The sequence below is a fragment of the Pithys albifrons genome, chromosome 1 (assembly GCF_047495875.1).
Source record: "Pithys albifrons albifrons isolate INPA30051 chromosome 1, PitAlb_v1, whole genome shotgun sequence".
Taxonomy (NCBI): Eukaryota; Metazoa; Chordata; class Aves; order Passeriformes; family Thamnophilidae; genus Pithys; species Pithys albifrons.
In genome coordinates, this window is record NC_092458.1 from 6552572 (window position 1) to 6571833 (window position 19262).

The following is a 19262-nucleotide window of genomic DNA, read 5'->3' on the forward strand; positions in this document are numbered from 1 at the left end:
AAAAACAAACAGGAAAAAAAGCCTGGTAAGAAAACCCAAACACAAACCATATGCAATGGCAGTGATGGTGAAAATACCATGTTTTTCCTCACAGTCATTTTCCAGAAGGTTCCAAGAATTTATAAAGTGAGGAAAATTTACTAGAGTAGGAACTCCAAATACTTCAGTTCATATTACTCTGGAGTAAGAGCACAATTTAAGAGTCCTGGGCACTTGCTAGTCTTGTCTAACATTCAAGAAAAATTTAAAAAATACATGCTACTATCATTTATTCCCTCTCAAATTTGCTATTAAAAAGGAAAAAAAAAATCAAAATTTTTTTTGCAAACTACTATACAGCAGAGGGACAAAAATGTCGAAAATTCTCAGAAGTTTAAGAAAACAAATTAGAAGATTTACCTTCTTCTGGAGATGTGGAGATTGGAACAGCTGTCAGATCATTAATTACATAATCAAACATTCTTCCTTCTTTGGCATACCTCTTCAGCACGGGAATACAGTCTTCAATTAGAACCTGTAAGAACGAAATAATTTAGGTAGTCTTCAAAATACCCTAAAAGTGACCAGATAAAGGAACAAATGTGGATTCACAGGAATTAAGAGGGGGAAAAGAACACAATTTTAGGCTAAACACATTTAATTTTAGGCTAAATTTTCAACTTTTTACATCATATCCAAAGAAGGAACTGCTACAGGAATTATAACAGTGACAACACAGGCACGCCAGGACTGAATTTCCCAGCTCTGTCACTGACTGCTGGGTGATCACTGTTCCTCCTACCAAATGGTAACAAAAGTTTGCCATCTCAGTATATGAGTAAAATAAAGTATTTGTATGAAGGGCCAGTGACTCATGCAGAGTAGCATGTGATTTCTCCATTAACTTTTTGTGCATTTTTTTTAGCTCACTCCTGTAAGTTAGTACCTGTGAGAGCATTTAAGGACTAGTAATGAAAACAGAAGGATGATGTCAGATTACACTTGGGCTAGTTTGTAAGCTCTGTCAGATGCAGCACATAAAGACCTTAACTGCATGGATGCATGACATGTGTTGGAGTTTTATATTATTATTTTAATATAATACCAGATTAATGGTAAAGAGATTTTGCCCGCAAATTAAAAATAAATGTGTATTATAAATTCAGACATTTTCAACAGTATAGAACAACTAAGTTAAATACACATCTTCTACCTTTTCAGTGATTTAAGGAATGATGTTTAACACCACACTCATTGCTATTTCCTCTTTATCTGTATGCCATAGCAACAATCATTCTCCTGTTTCATATTCTTTAAAAGTTATATATGTAATTAATTTTAGAGTCTGAAGATGAAGAGTTAAAATATTTTGATGCCAATATATACTTCCAACACAAAGCCCAGCTATTAAAATTTGCAAGTGTCATAAAAAAAACCAAAAAAATGCTTCCTAAACTTCAGAAAAGTCAGAAAATTTGTACCCAAAACTTTGCCATAGTAGTCTTCTAGGCGAGGTATAAGCACATGTGCAATATTACTTGTAATGAAAGAAAAGCAAAGCATTACCTGGTAGCACTCTCCTTTCAGATTGTCTAAGACATCTCCGCATGTTTTACGCATGTACTTTTTACACCCATCAATCACCATTTGGTCAATGTTTGAAGGCTGTTAAGGCATGGTACATTCCAGAAATAACAGAGGTAACACTTCCTATTTCTTCAGAAACAAATTCTCAACAAAAGTGTCATTCACAAAGGAGTAAAAAGATGTGTCTACTGATATACATACTGCAATAGTCAGCCTTATGTACTGGCCTCCAGATACAGTTAGATGCTCAGGAAGGGCTTATTTTTTGTTTTAATCAGTATTTTTGATACCTTAGGTTACCATTACTGTGAAAGCCTGAAATGTGAACTATAAGACTATTAAAATCCCCCATAAACTACATTAAGACTTTAACCTACAATTATTCAAAACAATTATTTTCAGTCTTAGTAAAGGGATCCCAAAACCTATGATGACCAACATTTCATGTGGCTAGCATGGCTTTGCATTACATACTGGATGAACTAAAAATGTTGAAAACTTGATTTGTATTGATATTTTTAAAACAAGGTTGGACATTCTGCCACAAATACCATTCATCAAGTCCTGACATTGCTATTGATTGGACTTTTTTCCTTCTAGACACTTTTTTATAGGTTTCAGAAAAACAGAAGAACTCAAGAAGGCAGAACTGAGTCCAAACCACAGACTTAACAGATCTGTCTTCTGTTATCAGAGAAAGCATCAGTCTGATGACAGAAGCAGTTCTTTCCAGTTTTATGTAAACTGCTACTCAAAGAGTTGTAGTATGGACTGGGAACTTGAAAGATGCACAGATATGTAGCCACTGGGACTCTGTAAGCTGACAAAAAGAAACTTCATTTTAGACACTAACTCCTAATGCAAATCATAACCTGACAGTTAGCTGTCCTAAGGTACCAGCAGAAAATACAGGCTAAAAACCGTGGAAATGAAGGATCAGTCATTTGTCAAAGGATATCTCTACCATAGTAACCATCTTTGGCTTCAGTTTGACTATCTCATATAGTATACCTCCATCACCACCTCCGAGGATTAGCACTTCTTTCCCAGTGTAGTCTTCCTTTCCACTGCCCATTATGGCTTGCGTATATGCCAAGTCACTTTCTGCCAGATCTGAACGGAAGAAGAGAAAGAGTTGGACAGAAATATTAAATCTTTAGTTCTTCTCATTAACTGGCACTAATCCAAAAGTGATATAATATAGACCAAAGCAAGAGCATCTACAGAAACAACCTAGTTCTCAGAGATAGTCCAAGCAAAGGGATCATTCTCAGAATCTCAAAGATGATTTCCCTAATTCTCAATGTGAATCCAGCAATGGCTACCTCAGCCTTAGGAAATACTGTGTGCATGGAGAAACAAAGTGGTAGAGTAAAACTGTCAGTATTTAGGACTTGATGTGCACAATTGCTACGTCAGTGGCTTTTTACCTATAACTAGACCTGCAAGAGACAGATCAAGAAATTTCTAAAAACCCACTGCGGACCCCAGCTAAAGAGAGAGCAACCAAGATAAACACCAGAGGATCCCTGCACAGAAACAAAAATATGACCACTAACACCCAAGTGCTGAAGGGCCCAAAGCATGCCTTCTGCTGGCTTGTTCAGCATTACCTTTAAAGCAGACAGAAGAACTCCTAAGCTGTAACAACAGATCTCAGCCACACAAGGACAAAGCTTTGTGCAGCAGCACATCATGGCATGTCCAATCACTCTGCTGGGCAATCACCACTTTGCTTGTAAGTGCACAGTAACAAAATGAGACAAAACAGTATTTTAAAATCCCATGGAAAGTATATAAGTAATGACATACTTCCCTTTCCATGAGGCATATGGGGACAACATTCCAACAAAACCTCATGCCCACATTAAATTTCTGGCTAAAATATGAAATACCTAATTCGGTGATTTCTAATACAATTCCATCTGAAAAATACCTTACTAATGAATTCTGTAACAATGCTCTTCAGCTGCCACCTGCACAGAAGTCCCCCTGACAGTTGCAGAAAGCTAATTGAATTGTTAGAGATATTTTTGGTAATTTCAAAAGGCTATCGTTAAATTTCTTAATTACTCTGCCATTAGGGTGAAATTAGGTATTCTATCCCCAGGCAGTAACATCTCTCATTTGTCACAGACAGTACTTTTCAACCCAAGAACTGAGAGATTTTACAAGCATGCTCCTGGTTGTTGAGATTTTATAGCAAACAGCAGCCTTATCCAGCCTAAAAGAACACTTAAGTTCACTTTCAAAAATACAAAGATCAGCAGGCACAAAGTACCACATATAAAAACCTTTAAAGGCTGGATCACTCTGTCAATTAACTTAAAAGTTCAGCTAGACATTGTGGACAAGAGTCAAAAGATTTTCAGAACAAGGCAGCTACATGGTTTAAGATACAGCTGTCCTGAATCCACCAACCAGGAAATTCCCCTAGAGAATCAAAGGAACAGCAGGATTATACACACACACATCAGCTCCTATTTCTTCATACTTCTTTAGCATTCCACTGTGTTTTGAAGACTGACAAAGTAGCTTGGTTTACAGTCAAAGAGAAACTATGAGGCTGGACTGGCAACAAACAGGGAAAAGCTCATATGAAAGAAAGGAGTAGAGCAAGATCTGCTATAGAATACTGTCTTCCATTCTCTTGTGCCACTTTTCACAGCAAAGATACTAACTTTGGAAAAAGAAAACTTATTTTTTGACTTGAGATTTTACACTGGTCGACCTTTCTGTTTAACATAGTTATACACAGGAACAGATACATGTGTACATGCATGTGTAGTTTCCAGCATCAGAATCATGACCCTCAGTCATCTATTAAAATTGCCACAGCAAGACAGAAAATAACACTTCCAAAATTTTCACACTAAAGATCCTCAAATGAGATGGTACTTACTAACATCCCCACTGAGGATAAGAATGTTCCCAAACTGTTTTGAATGCAGAATTTTAATATTCTGAAAAGGTGAATCTTCATCATAAACAACTTCATCTATGTCATACTCCACCAGGCGCCCATCAGCTGTGGGCCAGTATCTATCAATGACACCTCCTCTCAAAATGGCTGGCAACCTAGAAAGAAAGAGTTAGAAAAAAGATTACCAACCATTTAGAATGTTTATTTTTAAAAAAGTCATTTTAAACATCCTGTGGATTCACCATAATAAATAAATAATATTAACAAGAGGGATCCAAGAAAACTGCTACATTTAGCACTCAATAGAAAGAAGAAGCCTACCAGATGTATGTTAAATACATGTAACTTGCTAAGAAATAGATGACATAAATGGTTCTTCTTTATCTCTCTCCATTCTAAGAGTGGGAATTTACATAACATATCAGCCTCTGTAGAAGAATCAGCTCATGACTAGAATGAGTGGAATATAAAAGCAGAATGCAGACAAAAACACATGACCTCTTCCCACCTTCAGCTCAGCTAACAATGCCATTTCTTTGCCATTAGTGGATCTCGCCCTTCTCAAGCTGTACCGAGAGAAATTGTGATACAGAGAAACAGAAAAAGTGAACTATTACAGTGTTTCAAACTGAGATAGGTCACCTTGCAGTGTATAAGCACAATTCCTGCAATCAACTGACAGTCTGCATTACTTTTTAAAAGTGGTTCAAGCATTTGCATAGATCTTTTGTTTGTTTTGCTGTTTGTGTTGGGTTTTTTTTTACATCTAAAGAGAAATATCTTGGTTCAAATCAGTATTTCACCTAGAAAGACAAATTATATTTGAAATGACAGTGTATGATCAAAGAAAAGCAATTGCATTTAGGAAAAATGTGCGGGCACAGAGTTCATCAGACTTCACACACACACTTCAAAATGCTACAGGCTTTTTCCACAGCAGGGTGTAGCAGAAGACCAGAATCAGACAAGGTTCTTCTAAATTCACTAGTGATTCTCAATATACATTTCAGAAATCCTCTCTACCCTCAGTGGGCCTCAAGATGGCAGCATACGGTGAGAATGAGAGAATCCACTCACTGCTTCAAAATATCAAAAATGCAGGAAAAACTTTTCCAGCGTAACAATAACACTAAAAGGATGCAAATAAACTAAAAAAGAAAGAAAAAAGAACCAAGAACGACATTGAGGGGTGTGTGACAAGATCCATGCCAGATACACTGTTCTAGGAGATTCATCTTCCTATACCAAGGTAACCAAACAACCTAGATCACTTCAGGCAGCTGTTACCCTGATCCATTTTAAAGAAATTCTTATCGCAGGGATTCCACAAACTGCCCTTATCACACTTCAGTAACAAAATATCCTCAGAGAGCTTCTCCCCCGTAAACACATACACAAGATCATCTGTGTTTTTACTCTGTGCAAGGTAAAAGTGCACGTCCACCAAGTGCCTGCCTGCAGAATGTGCTCCTGTGCTTTCAAGGTGTCAGTCACTGCGAGACAGCCACCACAAACGCAACAAGTCACATCTAGTGCGAATGTTATTTCAGCAGTAGGCCACAAGCCACTATTTGAATCCTTCAAGATTAATATATAGCCTTGAATTTAAGCAATCCAAACTGACATAGGGCTTGCAAAGCCTCCATTGTTCAGTTATCAGTTATAAGATAAAAATTTGCTACAAAACATTTCTATTTTCTTGGCAGGTCCCTAAGCATGCAGGTTACACCAAGGTTTTCACCACACATGCCCAAGGCGAGCACCATGAAGCACAGCAGGGGCAGAGCTGTGAGAGAAAGACCTGCAGGAAATCTTGTTAGGGCAGGGTCTCCTTCATGGGCTTGAGCTTCCTTTTAGCTCTAATCTTGCCCTTGGTTCACATCCCCAGTCTTTTACCAATCGTTTGTGTTATGGGTTTAGTCAAGTGGGCCTAAACTTAGGTTTGAAAGTTCAGCTAGGCCTAGGATTGTCAGCTGATTTAAGCTGGACTGAGCTAGCTAACAGCTGACTTCTTCCAGCCAATAATATTGTATTCCATACCATACTACATCATCTCAAAGGGTGTACAATCCAGTGTGTGGGAGTGGCTTGGTTAGTTCCATCATGGCTGCACTAAGAGGAGGACATCTAGCAGCTTCTCTACTATGCTAAGCCCTGCTCCTGTTGCCTCTGCTTGCATTTTGTTTGCATTCAGGGAAGTAGAAATATTTTGTTGTTATACTTTCTCTTTCTTGCTGAGTGTCTTTTGGAGTGCTTATAAATTTGGAATAATGGGCTTTGTATTAACTGGGGAGAGGGAAGTAATTCCTTGTCATATATGCAAAACTTGTGTAAGTGTGTGTTATATTGTAGTTCTCTCTTAATTTTCTCTTCTCTGTATAAATACATGTAGCTAGTTTCAGCATAAACCTGGTTTTGGTGTTTTTTTTCCTCTCTCTCTACTCTTTCCCTTGGCTGGTTGGGGGGGAGGAACCCTTTTCACCCTGTCCTGGACAGCTGGTGCGTTGCCACCTCAACCCAGGACAGTTTGACACCCAGTTTGCCCTCAGAGCTGCCTCAGTACTACATCCCAGGCTGGCAGACACAGAGCTGTTCTGACCCTGCTCACCTTCTCTGTGAGCTGTGGCCCATGGAGTACAGTTTATGACCTGGCCTATTCCCCTGGTACCCTTTGCTCCCTAACCCTCCCAGAGCAGTCTGCTCTTGCATCCTGGCTGCATTTTCTCCTGCTATTTCATGTAACCATCGCAACAAAACAAACAAACAAACTGAAAACCAAACAAAAACCCCCCAAAAACCCAAACAAAAAAACCCCAAACAACAAAAAATCCCAAACAAATGAAAAATATCCCTGTACAAAGTAACAGTACCGAAGATGAAGTTTAACAAAATGACAAACCCCATAGAACCTTCAATTCTGCAATTAAACAATTTTAAAATATTGGGGAGAAAAAAAACCCCCATGCATAAATTCATACTCTAAGCTATTCACTGCAGTACAGCGAAGCATAACCTGCTTATTAGCATTAGTAAATACACAGACAAGCCACAGGGAGAAGCAGAGGTACAAACTTACCGTTTCACCCTTTTTATGTTACTTTGAAACTGTTCTTTCATTCTTTCTTCTACTTTGTTTAGAAGCTGGAAAAAATAGCAAAGGAGAGCTGGAATTTATAGGTCACTTAATGTAAAGCATCTGTTAAATTAGACTACTTACCTGGCAATAAAAAGTAGGACCTGCACTGAAAGGTTCTGAAATGTAACCCTATAAGGTCACAAGTAACTGGCTGGCCACCTCAACCTTGTTAGGAGCAAGAACCTGTATATTACAGCAGCCATGCATTTAGCTGTTCTCCAGGACAACAGAGCCAGAGGGGAAACATGAGAAGCCCCTAAGGTTCCTTTCCTCCTAAAGCAATGCCCTATTTCCCTGCAATATCCATTATCTGGAACCTTCTTATAATGACAGATGAAGTGCTTTTCTTCCATGGGGAGAAAGATTGAATACAGAGGCTTCCCTTCTCTCAGAATAGTGAAGGAAAAAATGTCATACATTTAACACATCAGGTAGGTTAAGCGACACTTCTCCCTCACTGCCCTGGATACATGAAGATACATGTCTGCTACACCTTTACAACTCTTACATCAAAGAACACGAGGTCCAGTAAAGGCAAAAACAGATTGTGTGTGTGTATGTGCATGCACACACGTGTATGCAACTTCAGTAGGTGTTCCTGTTCCTCATCTGTAAGCACCCAGGTTTGAACAGACTTTAATGTTTTCAAATCTTTTACCAAGATACACTTTGATAGACCTGAAGAAAAGAAGGGTCTTCCCATGCAGTTGGGTAAGTGTAGTAAGATAAGCAGCACTCAGTCCATACCTGATCAACTTCCTCTCTTCCTTTCATATGATCATTGCAGCTCTGCAGATCCACCAACACTAATCCATGAGGGTGAATTCTCAAATTGGCAAAACTACAATACAGAGAGACAGTGATGATGAATTTATTATCAAAAATCACAGTGAGTGAGGAAAGGAAATCTGAAATGAAATCATATTAAATTCATAATGTATGTTTTTTGTTCCAGAATCTGTAACTGTTGGCAGTGCCAGCTTCAGTCTTACTCTGGCAAGTCACTTAAGCAGCAAACAGTTGCAAGAACTTGCCTATCACTACACAACTAATAAAATCAGCAGGGAGCAAGGCAGTGAAACAAGGTGTCTAAGCCATAACAACAATGGTACAACAGGAAAACACACTGACTATAGTCTCAGCTCTTTAAATAAGGCCTGTTGAACAGCTGTGTTGTGTTGGTTTCAGCTTTTTATTTGAAATCAAGCGTTAAGAAAACAACTGGACACTTCCCTTACATACCTCCCTCTCATTTCTGGGGGGTGGGGGTTGTTGGTTTGGGGTGGTTTGGTTTCTTTAACTTTACAGCAACTATTTAGAGACACTGTTCACATTCAAAGCTAATTAAAAATTTTTGAGTGAAAAACAGTAAGCATGCTGGAGCAAACCATGGCTTTGACTGGCAAAAAAACTTGCAGAAGCACATTCTCATTGATGAATACAGATGCAAGGTAGACAAAGCTACTACCACTTTTACTACAGAAGCTTTTGAAGACCAAGAGCAAAATTTCACCATGCTCAGTGTTAGGTAAACGAACAGTGGACCTTGGAGAACTTGCAACAAACAAAACAAGAGCGAAGGACAATGGGGAAGGACACAACACACAAATAGTGCACCAGAGGCAATATCCTTACCATACCAGGGAGGAGACAAAAAGAAACAGAAAGGCTACAGGGGAAACATAAAGGAACAGAGCAGGAAACACAAAGGGAAAAAAAGAGAACAGAAGAGGGGATGAGAACAGGAGCAGCTGAGCAAAGGAAGAAGGGTATCCAGGGACAGAAGTTCATCAGTACAACACAGACAAACTGAGCTGATATGCTCCTTTCTTTGCTTATTTTTTTTCACCCTACTCAGCCTCAAAGGCAAAACACAAACCAATTCTTCCTATGACAAGAAGTTTAGATGACCTCCTAGTTCTCCATCACTCCCACCTGTTGTCTCTTCCAGAGGTCCCTCCGTACACTGTCAGTCTCAATATGAACACTGCCCCTCCCATGGTGCTGGAAACCTTGGCCCTTAGCTACAGCCAGAAATAAAACCCTGAGTGCTCTGTGTTAGCTGAAGATCCTAATTTTTGGTAACTGTAAAACAATCCAATTATCAAACCGATTGAAGCAATTCATTAACAAAAACACTCTTGCTGGCTTTGGACAGCAGCAAACTGTAGCAGGGACATGTTTCCAGTTGGGAGACAGCCTCTTGTCCAGTTCTCTTCAAAAAATGAGTCTGGGAAGGCTGAGGCTTTCCTGAGGACTCTCCATATGGGTCTTGCTTTCAGGAGGAAAGGGTTTCTATACAACACACACTTGCCCACTGTGCATCCCTCTCCTCAGTGCCCACAGACTGTCACTATATTTGAGTGATTCTCTGATCCTCCCTCCATCCCAGTGCTGGCCCCCAAGGTGTTCTCCAGACAAGGTGTTTTGGTTAGGGAACACAAAAGCCTACCAGAACTCTACATCATTTTCAAGCCAATGGGTTTACTTCGTAATGTGCTTAACACAAAACAAACCAAAACCACAGCCCAGCATAAGAACAAAGCGTTACTGCAAGACTCCACGAGATAGTACATTTTGTGGGGGTTTTTTTCCAAAGGAGAGAAAGACAAAAGAATAGAGCTCTCTAAATGCAAGTACTGGTCACTCCAGCACATTTTGGACACAACCATTCACAGTGAAAAGGGACATTTCTTATCAAGTCCCTAGACATGCTTCAGGCCCTCAGAAGTGTGGAACTACAGGCACAAATGAGAATATGCAGTTCATGAGACAGCACTGTTATTGAATTCCCTGAAAACTGGCACAGTGTCAGAAATATTTCCACTGTTCAAAAAAATTGGTCAGTTTATTCCCATATTCCAGAAGTTGCTGTTGGCACAGATGAGCAACATATTGACTGTCCTGTGACTGAACTTCTCCTTTCCTACAAGAACTGCATACTTGTAAGATTTGACAAGCTGACACAGTCTTCACTTCCCCTGTGATGAGCTCCTCAGTAGGGGATGTTACTGCCTCTGCTTTGGGGTGGAAGAAAAGGAGAGGCAAAGGGGATGGTTGCTCTGAAAAGCACAACACAGAACTTCAGATTTATTGAGATGATAGCATTAGAATACAGAGACACTAACACACACTGCTGAACCATCACTCATGCCATCAAATTGTTACGTCTACCACAACAGCAGTCCTGACATCTGGGGCGGGGGGGGGAAGAGATGGCTGGCACCAGGCTGGACCAGTGCAGTAGAACAAAAATTCGAGTTCTAAGTGTCTGGCTGGTATTCTCAGACACCTAATTTATGGTAAAAAACTCTGAATGAAATTCAAAATTCTCAAAAGGCAATACAGATGCAGGTTGGTTATATCTTCCTTATTAGTCCCCCAGCTGAAAATGAACACCCAAAGTAAGCAAAAATGCCTGTAAAGATTGAAACACACAGCAAACAGTACAAGTGTACACAGAAAAGTGACCAGACTAGTAGTATTAAGGGAGTAGCAGCAGGCCAAAGATGAACCCACAAAAGACTTAACGAGCTTCAATCAGCAGAGAGCAAAGGCTATGCTGGCTCTTGTTACTTTGCATTTGCCTGCTTGGCAGAACGTGGTACATGAATGCAGGTTTGCAGAAGCAGCAGCCCTTTTAATCTGTGGAAGAGGGTTTTTACGAACAATAATAATACTGTCCCCATTTTCTACCTATGAAACTACAGTGAAGATTACTTTAGAATCCAAAGGAGGGAAAAAAATAGGAAAAAAATGAAGTTTTCTTCAAAAGTCTCCCCTCCTGCCTCTTGTCTTTCTGAAAAATATAACCCCTGCTTTAAAAGTAAAACATCTGCCACACTTTTGCAGCATGCTTGCATGCACTTTGATAAAAGTGGGGAGGAAAACAGCTTAGTGAAGAGGTATCCTCTTCCTTTCCATTAGGCAAGAAAAATGGAGCTGAAAAGCAGCCCCCACTGTAACAAGGCTCCATTTACTGCACCAGCACAGCTGCCATGTCTTCTAAGGCAGTACTGGAGATTTTGTGCCTATATGTAAACGAGTGTCAACAACAGCAACAATTCTGCTGAGTGCTGACTCTGGAGTGCTCCATCTTACCACCTGAACAACAGGGAACACTGGATGTTAATTAATTCCCAACTGCACAAAACAAAAAGTAAATGCCTGTAACAGAGGAAAGTTCTGGATGAGTATCCTCTTTACTTAAAAAGAACTAGAAACAGAGAGATCAACATATTCCAAGCCAAAATACATACCCTATCTTAGTTAGTTGTACTGAGGAGCAGGAAAAATTGCAATCCCGTGTATCTGAGAAAGGATTTCCCAACCACACTCACCCCAAAAAACAGACAGGTGCATACAAACTCTTTAACCATCAAAGCTTTTATTTGCTGACACTAACTTTGAGTCACTCTAAAATGGATAAAACAATTCAGGTATTTGAAAAATAGCTTGTCAGTAAAAGAATCACCTGTCAAATTACTCAATGATGAAGGACATAAACATCTGGTTATGTCAGAAATTTTTAATTTTTTTTAAAAAGTCACAACATTGTTTCTTTAAAGCATAATTTTTCTTTTAAGTGCTCATCATAATTAGGAAGTACTATTATTCTCTTTTTACAAAATAAGAAAATTAAACAAATGAAAGCAACCACAGTTCTTAACTGTTGCTGATTCCTACCAGCTGCTTCCTATTCTTCAGCCCATTTTTACACTCTGGATAACTCCAGGAATAAACAACATTTTAGCCTAAAACAAAGAGCTAAGGAATGTTCATCCTGCTCCTCTAAAATATGCTGACTAGCATACAGAGTGGTTAGCAAAAGACTAACACAGAAAAGAAAAAAGTAAACACTCACCCCTCCCTTCACAGTGTTAACATATTCATCATCATCTCGGACACACAAACCAAATTCAACTGGTTAAATCTTACACTGCTGTGAGCAGTGAAGTCAAACACCAGTAGGATTACACTTCTCTGAACAAGAATTCGGACACAGAATAGAAGTTAAAAATGGGTATGTGTATAGGGGAGATCATCATGGCTCGGCTTCGCAAACAAAGATTTGGGGAGGGCTCTCCCCACGTGGGTGAGTCCTTCGAGCCTGTGCAGTGGGTTTTTTAGGTGAGGCACATAGAGGAGATCAAAACTTTTCTAGAGGATGGTCGTCTGTAGAAACAGCAACTCAGGATTCAGTTTGTGAGGGTTTTTAAAGAAATTCCAGGTGGAACATGACAAAAGAGGGAGCACAGAAGGACAAAGGAAAGAAAAACCCTGGTAGCTGTACACAGTGTAACAGAAGAGCACGCGCTCAAAAAGCAGTGATGACATTAAAGCTAATATTTGGAAATTGGTACCTTCTCAAATAATACTGTATTTTAATGATTTTTCCCCTTGCCCTAGCTTTAACAGTTAGTCTGTTAAAATACAATGGGCACTACGACTGCATACAAAGTACCACATAAATTAAACAAACGAACATTTTTTTAAACCCAAGTTTTAACTGTCCAATCCAAGAGAAGTGGCACTTCAGTAACAACATGCTGCTCTATGAGACCCTAAAAACATTCTGGAAGTGATCTGAAAACACATAGTTCAGAAAAATGAGACTGCTGGGGCTCCACAACTGAGACCCAGAGCTCCACTCCTGCATGTGCTACTGTTCCACAGCCAGTGCTGGGCAAGGGGGCTGCCAAAGCAGAGAGAAGTGCATCCATCCCCATCACAGATGAGATCTAGAGTGGCTCAAGTGACCCATTTCCTGCCGGACTCTAGAGCCTTGTGTCCCCACCCCCATTAGTAAATGTTTTCAGCTGGACCTCCCTCAGGTCTTTTGTCAGAGTAAATCACCAAATAAATGAACCAGGTAGAGTTGCCACATGTGACTTTTGCCTGCCTAGTTGCAGACAAAGGAGAACAGGGATCTGTTGCTTTGGTAATGACAAGAGGAAAGCATGTCTTAATCCCCAAATCAGCTTCAATTTGTTTCACGATCAAAGTCTCCATGGGGCTGTTCATGTGGTATCTTTGTCAGACAGTTTTGTCAACAGCAGTGCAGACAATCCAACAGTCTGGCACAGGGCACACTGCAGGCTGTGGAGGTTATCTCTGCAGACTTTGGAGTGTAGACACTGTTTAGCAACATATTACTACCTCATTGCAAATATTTTTTCTGGGGATTAGTAACTCAGCTTTAACATCAGCTGCACACCTTTGGCTGGCAAAAAATGTGTTTGTGTCTCAAACTCCCTACACCAACTTCTGCATCTTTCATCCTCAGAAACTTGTGACAAGCTAGACCCAGCCACCCTTAGAGGAATTTACTCATGACATACTTGCCCTCATCATAATTCTTTATTTCTTCTTTTTTACTACAAGCTGCATGTGGAAATGAAGTACAGTGTTCTGCAAGGAAGAAAGAGGAAAAATCTGCATGCCCTGGCTAATTTCTTCCTAGTTGTGTCAGGTAATACTTTTATGCTAATAAAAAGGGCATGATATTTGAGATCACTAAGATAAAAAGGAGATAAATTTGCTAGTATTAAAATAAAGCCTATTTAGTTAATATCAAACCCTTCATGTGCTCATTAGTTCACTCTTACAACTCATGAAATGTGTTTCTTTCACTGGGTTTTTAATTCTCCAGTCTATTAGGTTTTATGGGTTTACACCTGCATTTGTTTCAGTTAACTGAAACTACATCAAACAGAAGCACAAACAATCTACCTTAAGGCTAATAGAAACATGCTGTTTAAGACTTAAAAGTATATACAACTTCTGTAACCAGATGGAACAAAACTGCTGAGGTCCCAAAACTTGAGTTCCCCTGCATATGCATTCCTCAATTCAGTTTAATGGGGCTGGCAAAGCACAGAAAGTACTTTAACCAACACCACCACAGACAGTAATTTGTCAGGCTAAAGTGAGTAGTTTTCAAGGAACACAGATCCAGTGCACACAAGTTCAGATGGCAATGAATATACCAAGAGAAAGCAATAACCATTCTTTATTAATTTACATTTGACACTGCACCATTAAAAAAACCCAGCCACTTGCAAATGAACAATCTCCTTAATATTCAGCTCTTCCATGCACTGTTGTTCTTCAGTCTTCAGTTGGGAGGCTGTATCCCAAACTGGCATTTGATGTTCAGCATGCTCTCCAGGACAGCTTCACTTGGAAGCTCAACAGAGAACAGTGGCAGAGATATACAGAACCACAATCCAATAAATAGACCCTCCCCTTCTCTGACTACAGGAAGGCCACTAGGCCCACTTCCTTATCTTCACCTTCCCACAGCAGTTAAGAATATTGTGAAGGATCCTCCGGTGCAAAAGCAGAAGCTGTATTTAGCAGCATAGTGAAAAGCTGGACTATTCAAAGTGTCATGTTGCTGGAAGGTGTGTGTGGCTCGGCTTTGCGAAGGAAGATTTGGGAAGGGCTGTCCCCATGTGCCCTTCCAGCCTGCGCAGTGGATTTTAGGTGAGGCTCAGCGTGCGCAGAACTGGCCCCACCGTTTCAGTCCTGAGGTTCATCTACCACGGCCGAGCGAGCTTGGACAGTGCCAGTGAAGTCCTCAGGACTAGAACCTACAGCACCCGGCATTTCCCAGGAGGTCTCCCATCCAAGTACTAATCCGGGGCTGACCCTGCTTAGCTTCCGAGATCTGACGGGATCGGATGTCAGGGAGGCATTTAACTGCCTGCTGGAAGGTACAATGTTAATAAAAGTAAAACACAGGAAATAACTCACTTACAAATCTGTGCCAAAGCTTAGTAATTGCTGAAGCTTATCTATTACACATGACTTTCAGAGAACAGCTCTGAAAAACTGATCAGGTACTTATAATTTATAGTTCTCCAATACATTGCCAAGTCTATGCTACAAGGATATCCATACGAGGTCTGTGCTTTACCAGGGAAAGCAGCAACTTGACCAACTCCTCTGTAACTATGACTGCCCTGTACACCAGTGCACTGGTTTGTCTCTCCCAACCTCTCCTACAAAACAGAAATCAACTCTTACATCTTCTTCCCTTTCACACATTCATTAGTATTATACTCCAGCATTTGACAAAGACAATGGAATTTGCAGCAACAAGTATTTCCAGCTGACAGTGTAGTAATAGAAATCAAGTTAGATATTTTAAAATTTAGAGTATTATATGAACATTTTTCTCAGAGATGCTTCCAGGAGCCAGGTCAATTACCTCCTGGAAAAGTTATACAACAAAAGAGACTGTTTTCGAGCAAGTTGCTGAAACACACCAAAAGAGAGGTAATTTAACTCTAGAAACTGCTCCTTTAGAAGAGGCTGTCTTCTTAAGGGGAATGATGAGTTTGCAATGGGGAAATCCAGTTTGAGAATTCACATCTCATGTCACTTTCAAACTCAAGGAAAGACAGGAAAGCAAAATGAGTCCATGTAATCAAAGAAAGCCAACCTTTAAACCTTCTAAGACTTTTTTTACTTTTAGGTATTTTATCTTTTTTGTTCAGAGGTTGTATATTCTTGATATTAATTTTAGGAGAATTGACTACAAGCTTAACCAAGAATAGAGGAAGGATAGCACCAAACTAGTAAACTTCACTACTGACACCAGAAACAAAAGGTGATTCAAACTGGAATCCTGGTCAAATTCCTCCCAGGAAGACTATAAAAACACATGAAACTAAAGACAGAATAAGCAGGGCTGTACAAAAACAAGATATAAGCAACAGGTTTTTCTAGGCACATCAAGTACAGAAGCCAAATAATTTAGACAAGAAAAAGCCAGTGTCACATTTGAAAAGCTGAGATATACTAAGCACTTCAAGGAGCACAACTGGGAACCATAAACACACACCTTAGACTCATGTCAGCTTACATGTTACCTTTCACTGGGTCCCAAGTTTGCCAGTGTAGTTCTCTATACTATTTTATATATAAAATATTTGTATGTACATCTCTGTATCTCTATATGTTCATACATAGTGAACATACAGAGATAAATTCTAGCAGACAAAACACTTACCCAGGATATGTTTTTCCTTCTAGAGAGATTTGTTTTCTCTTATTACAGAGAGAACTTAAATATCCTTGGGCAGTTCTGGTATGTTAGGGGTGTGGCCAAATGAGCTACTTAACAGAACACCCAGCAGAAGACAACCAACAAATTAAAGCTTAAACAACAAATTAACACAGCAACTGCCACAATGGATGTGAAGAACAAGTAACTGAATAACTGTAAACAAATGAAGTGCAATAAAATAACGGTAGTTCACAGATTTATGTATACCATAATCAACTAACCCTTGCACTATAAAGCAGCATCAGGAAATAAAGAGAATGTGTTTTTTCTTTCCAGTTTGCCCCAGCAGACTCAGCTTAATGTGTCACTAATGACACCAACCCCTTATCATGCTGATAGTTACTTCAGTAGCTGCTTGAGAACTTGAAGTACATAATAAAGCATTTGAACACATGTTCAAGAAGACAGGGACAGCAAGCTTTCATTATTCACATACTAAGGTTAGACCAGAATGTATTCATACATATTTTATCACCAAAAGAATTACAAATACATTTAACTGACTTGAGCTGTCCAGGCTCGAGAACAAGGTACCCACAGAGGTACAGGCCAGACCAACCAGGTCAACTGTTCTGATATCTAAACTGCAAGATGACACAGTCCAGATATTCTGCTTTATTTTTAGCTACTTCATACACAATAACTTGCCCTGTCAACACAACAGGAGACCCAATAAAGGGAGAAATAAATATTGTAAGGGAGGATAGTGGGAACATAATCTATGAGAAGAAAATCCACTCACCTGCCATTTTTTTTGATGTAGGTTGCTAAATAACCATGGTCTTCCCAGTTATGAACTGTTTCTGTCATTCCCTGCTCCTGAAAAATGGGCTGTAGAGCTTTAAGAACGGCATTGCAATCAGCTGCAAGATTAAAAGAGAAATAAATCAGTAAGGGGTTTCCACTCAAGTCACTTCTGCACTCTTTTAAAGGCTGAGCAGTTTTTCCTGGCAGCCTGGATTGTTATTTCTTTGAGTACCATTTGAAAAACAACTTTTTGTGTATCTTCTCCCTCTATCCCCAGAGAGGTTTCTCAGTACATGGGGATCCAAACAGTTTTCACACCTGAGCAGAAGAGGTTATCTACTATGCATGTAGTAAGAGTACCTTTGTTATGGCTACTGTTGGTCATCCACTGTATCACAATCCAGACAAGTCCTTACATAATTACTTTTTAAATCACTTAACACACAAACAACAATGCCAAGAAGAAACTACAGCACTAACAAGAAATTTTGAAAAAATGTTGAGCTGTAGGACAAGGAGACTACAAAGGCACTGAAAACCAGAGAGGGCAAACCAACATATTCACTCTACCCCTAGAGAAACATCCTTTTTCTGACATCCAGGCAGGTTCCCAGTTGAAATCTTCATGACACCATGAAGGAGATAAGATCTCACAGAAAAACACAAAAAACTCACCTGGAAATAACTGAGGTTACTCTGACAATTATCTTCAAAAGCAAGCTCACGATTTGACTATACAGCTATTTCTTCAGTCAGAATATAATGATTTCAGAAGCCTCAAGTTCACTGTACACAGGTTTGAGGGGTTTTTTTTATCCACAGCATTGTCCATTACAACTACTTTAGGTTCTCCGAACAAGTGTCTCAAAAACAAGCTGCAAGTTCTGTCTATTTTGGCACTGACAAGGTGAGAGCCAGTGGAGGATGCTGGTAAGGCTGCACTTACTAGAAGAGGAGTAAAACTGGAAAGACTCCCATCAGTGTCAGTGAAGAGACCTAACAAAATATTTATCTCCAGGCTGTCCTAGTGAGACAAGCATCATCATTTCTGCTTCACAAACACAGACATAAGCACTATGGTCGTGCAGTATGTCAGTAACATAACCAGGATTTAGTCTCTCTCAGAGAAATCACCTGGCACAGCCACATTATGGAGGCACAGCTCACAATCCAAGGGCTCCAGCACGGACATTCCTCCCCAACACAACTTTACTAAAGAGTTCTTCCCAAGGTAATTATTTTGTTTTTCCTCCTGCTTCCAAAATGCATATAAATTCACATAAAATGGAAATCAGTAAGTGTAGCCTGCAGACATAATCAACAACAGTTTCCAGAATGCTACAGAGCTGTACAAACTACAAAAAACAACAACAAAAATAACCCAGGCCAAATGAATCTAAATTCAGCTCATCTATCACCTCTGTGAAACTCCACAGTAGACTAAGCTGAAAATCTGATTACTTGAAACTTATGTTTGCCCATCTGAAAACTCTAGACACAATTACCCCTGGATGTTTTAACCAGACAGACTGAAATAACAGGTAAATTGTTTAATCTTCCACAAATACAAAGTCAAGAGCAAGCCACTTCCCCATTAGCCAAGGATACTTACTAAAAATGAAAAGGCTTTGCCCTTCTTATGGCCCAAAGTATCCAATCTCGATGCATTTTCTGAGATACACACTTACTTCTCCCCTTCTGCACCTCCCTCATTAATTCCCCACGTGACAAATTAAGGCAAAATAGACCCTACAAAACTAAATTCTGCCAGACAACAGAGAATGCTTTAACTGCTCATCCCTTCTCAGTCAGTA

At 39.6% G+C, this 19262-nt stretch overlaps 1 protein-coding gene across 1 annotated transcript in view; it reads right to left on the reverse strand.

Moving 5' to 3' along the window:
• The window catches only part of SMS (spermine synthase), a 48483-nt gene that overhangs the window by 14549 nt on the left and 14672 nt on the right, over nt 1–19262 (reverse strand). Inside the window, exons 2-8 of the mRNA XM_071551383.1 lie at nt 17444–17564; nt 8373–8466; nt 7566–7630; nt 4469–4644; nt 2523–2679; nt 1546–1633; nt 400–514 (exon numbers count right to left, since the gene is read on the reverse strand). Coding sequence (XP_071407484.1) covers nt 400–514; nt 1546–1633; nt 2523–2679; nt 4469–4644; nt 7566–7630; nt 8373–8466; nt 17444–17564 — 816 coding nt within the window. The remainder of the gene's footprint in view (nt 1–399; nt 515–1545; nt 1634–2522; nt 2680–4468; nt 4645–7565; nt 7631–8372; nt 8467–17443; nt 17565–19262) is intronic.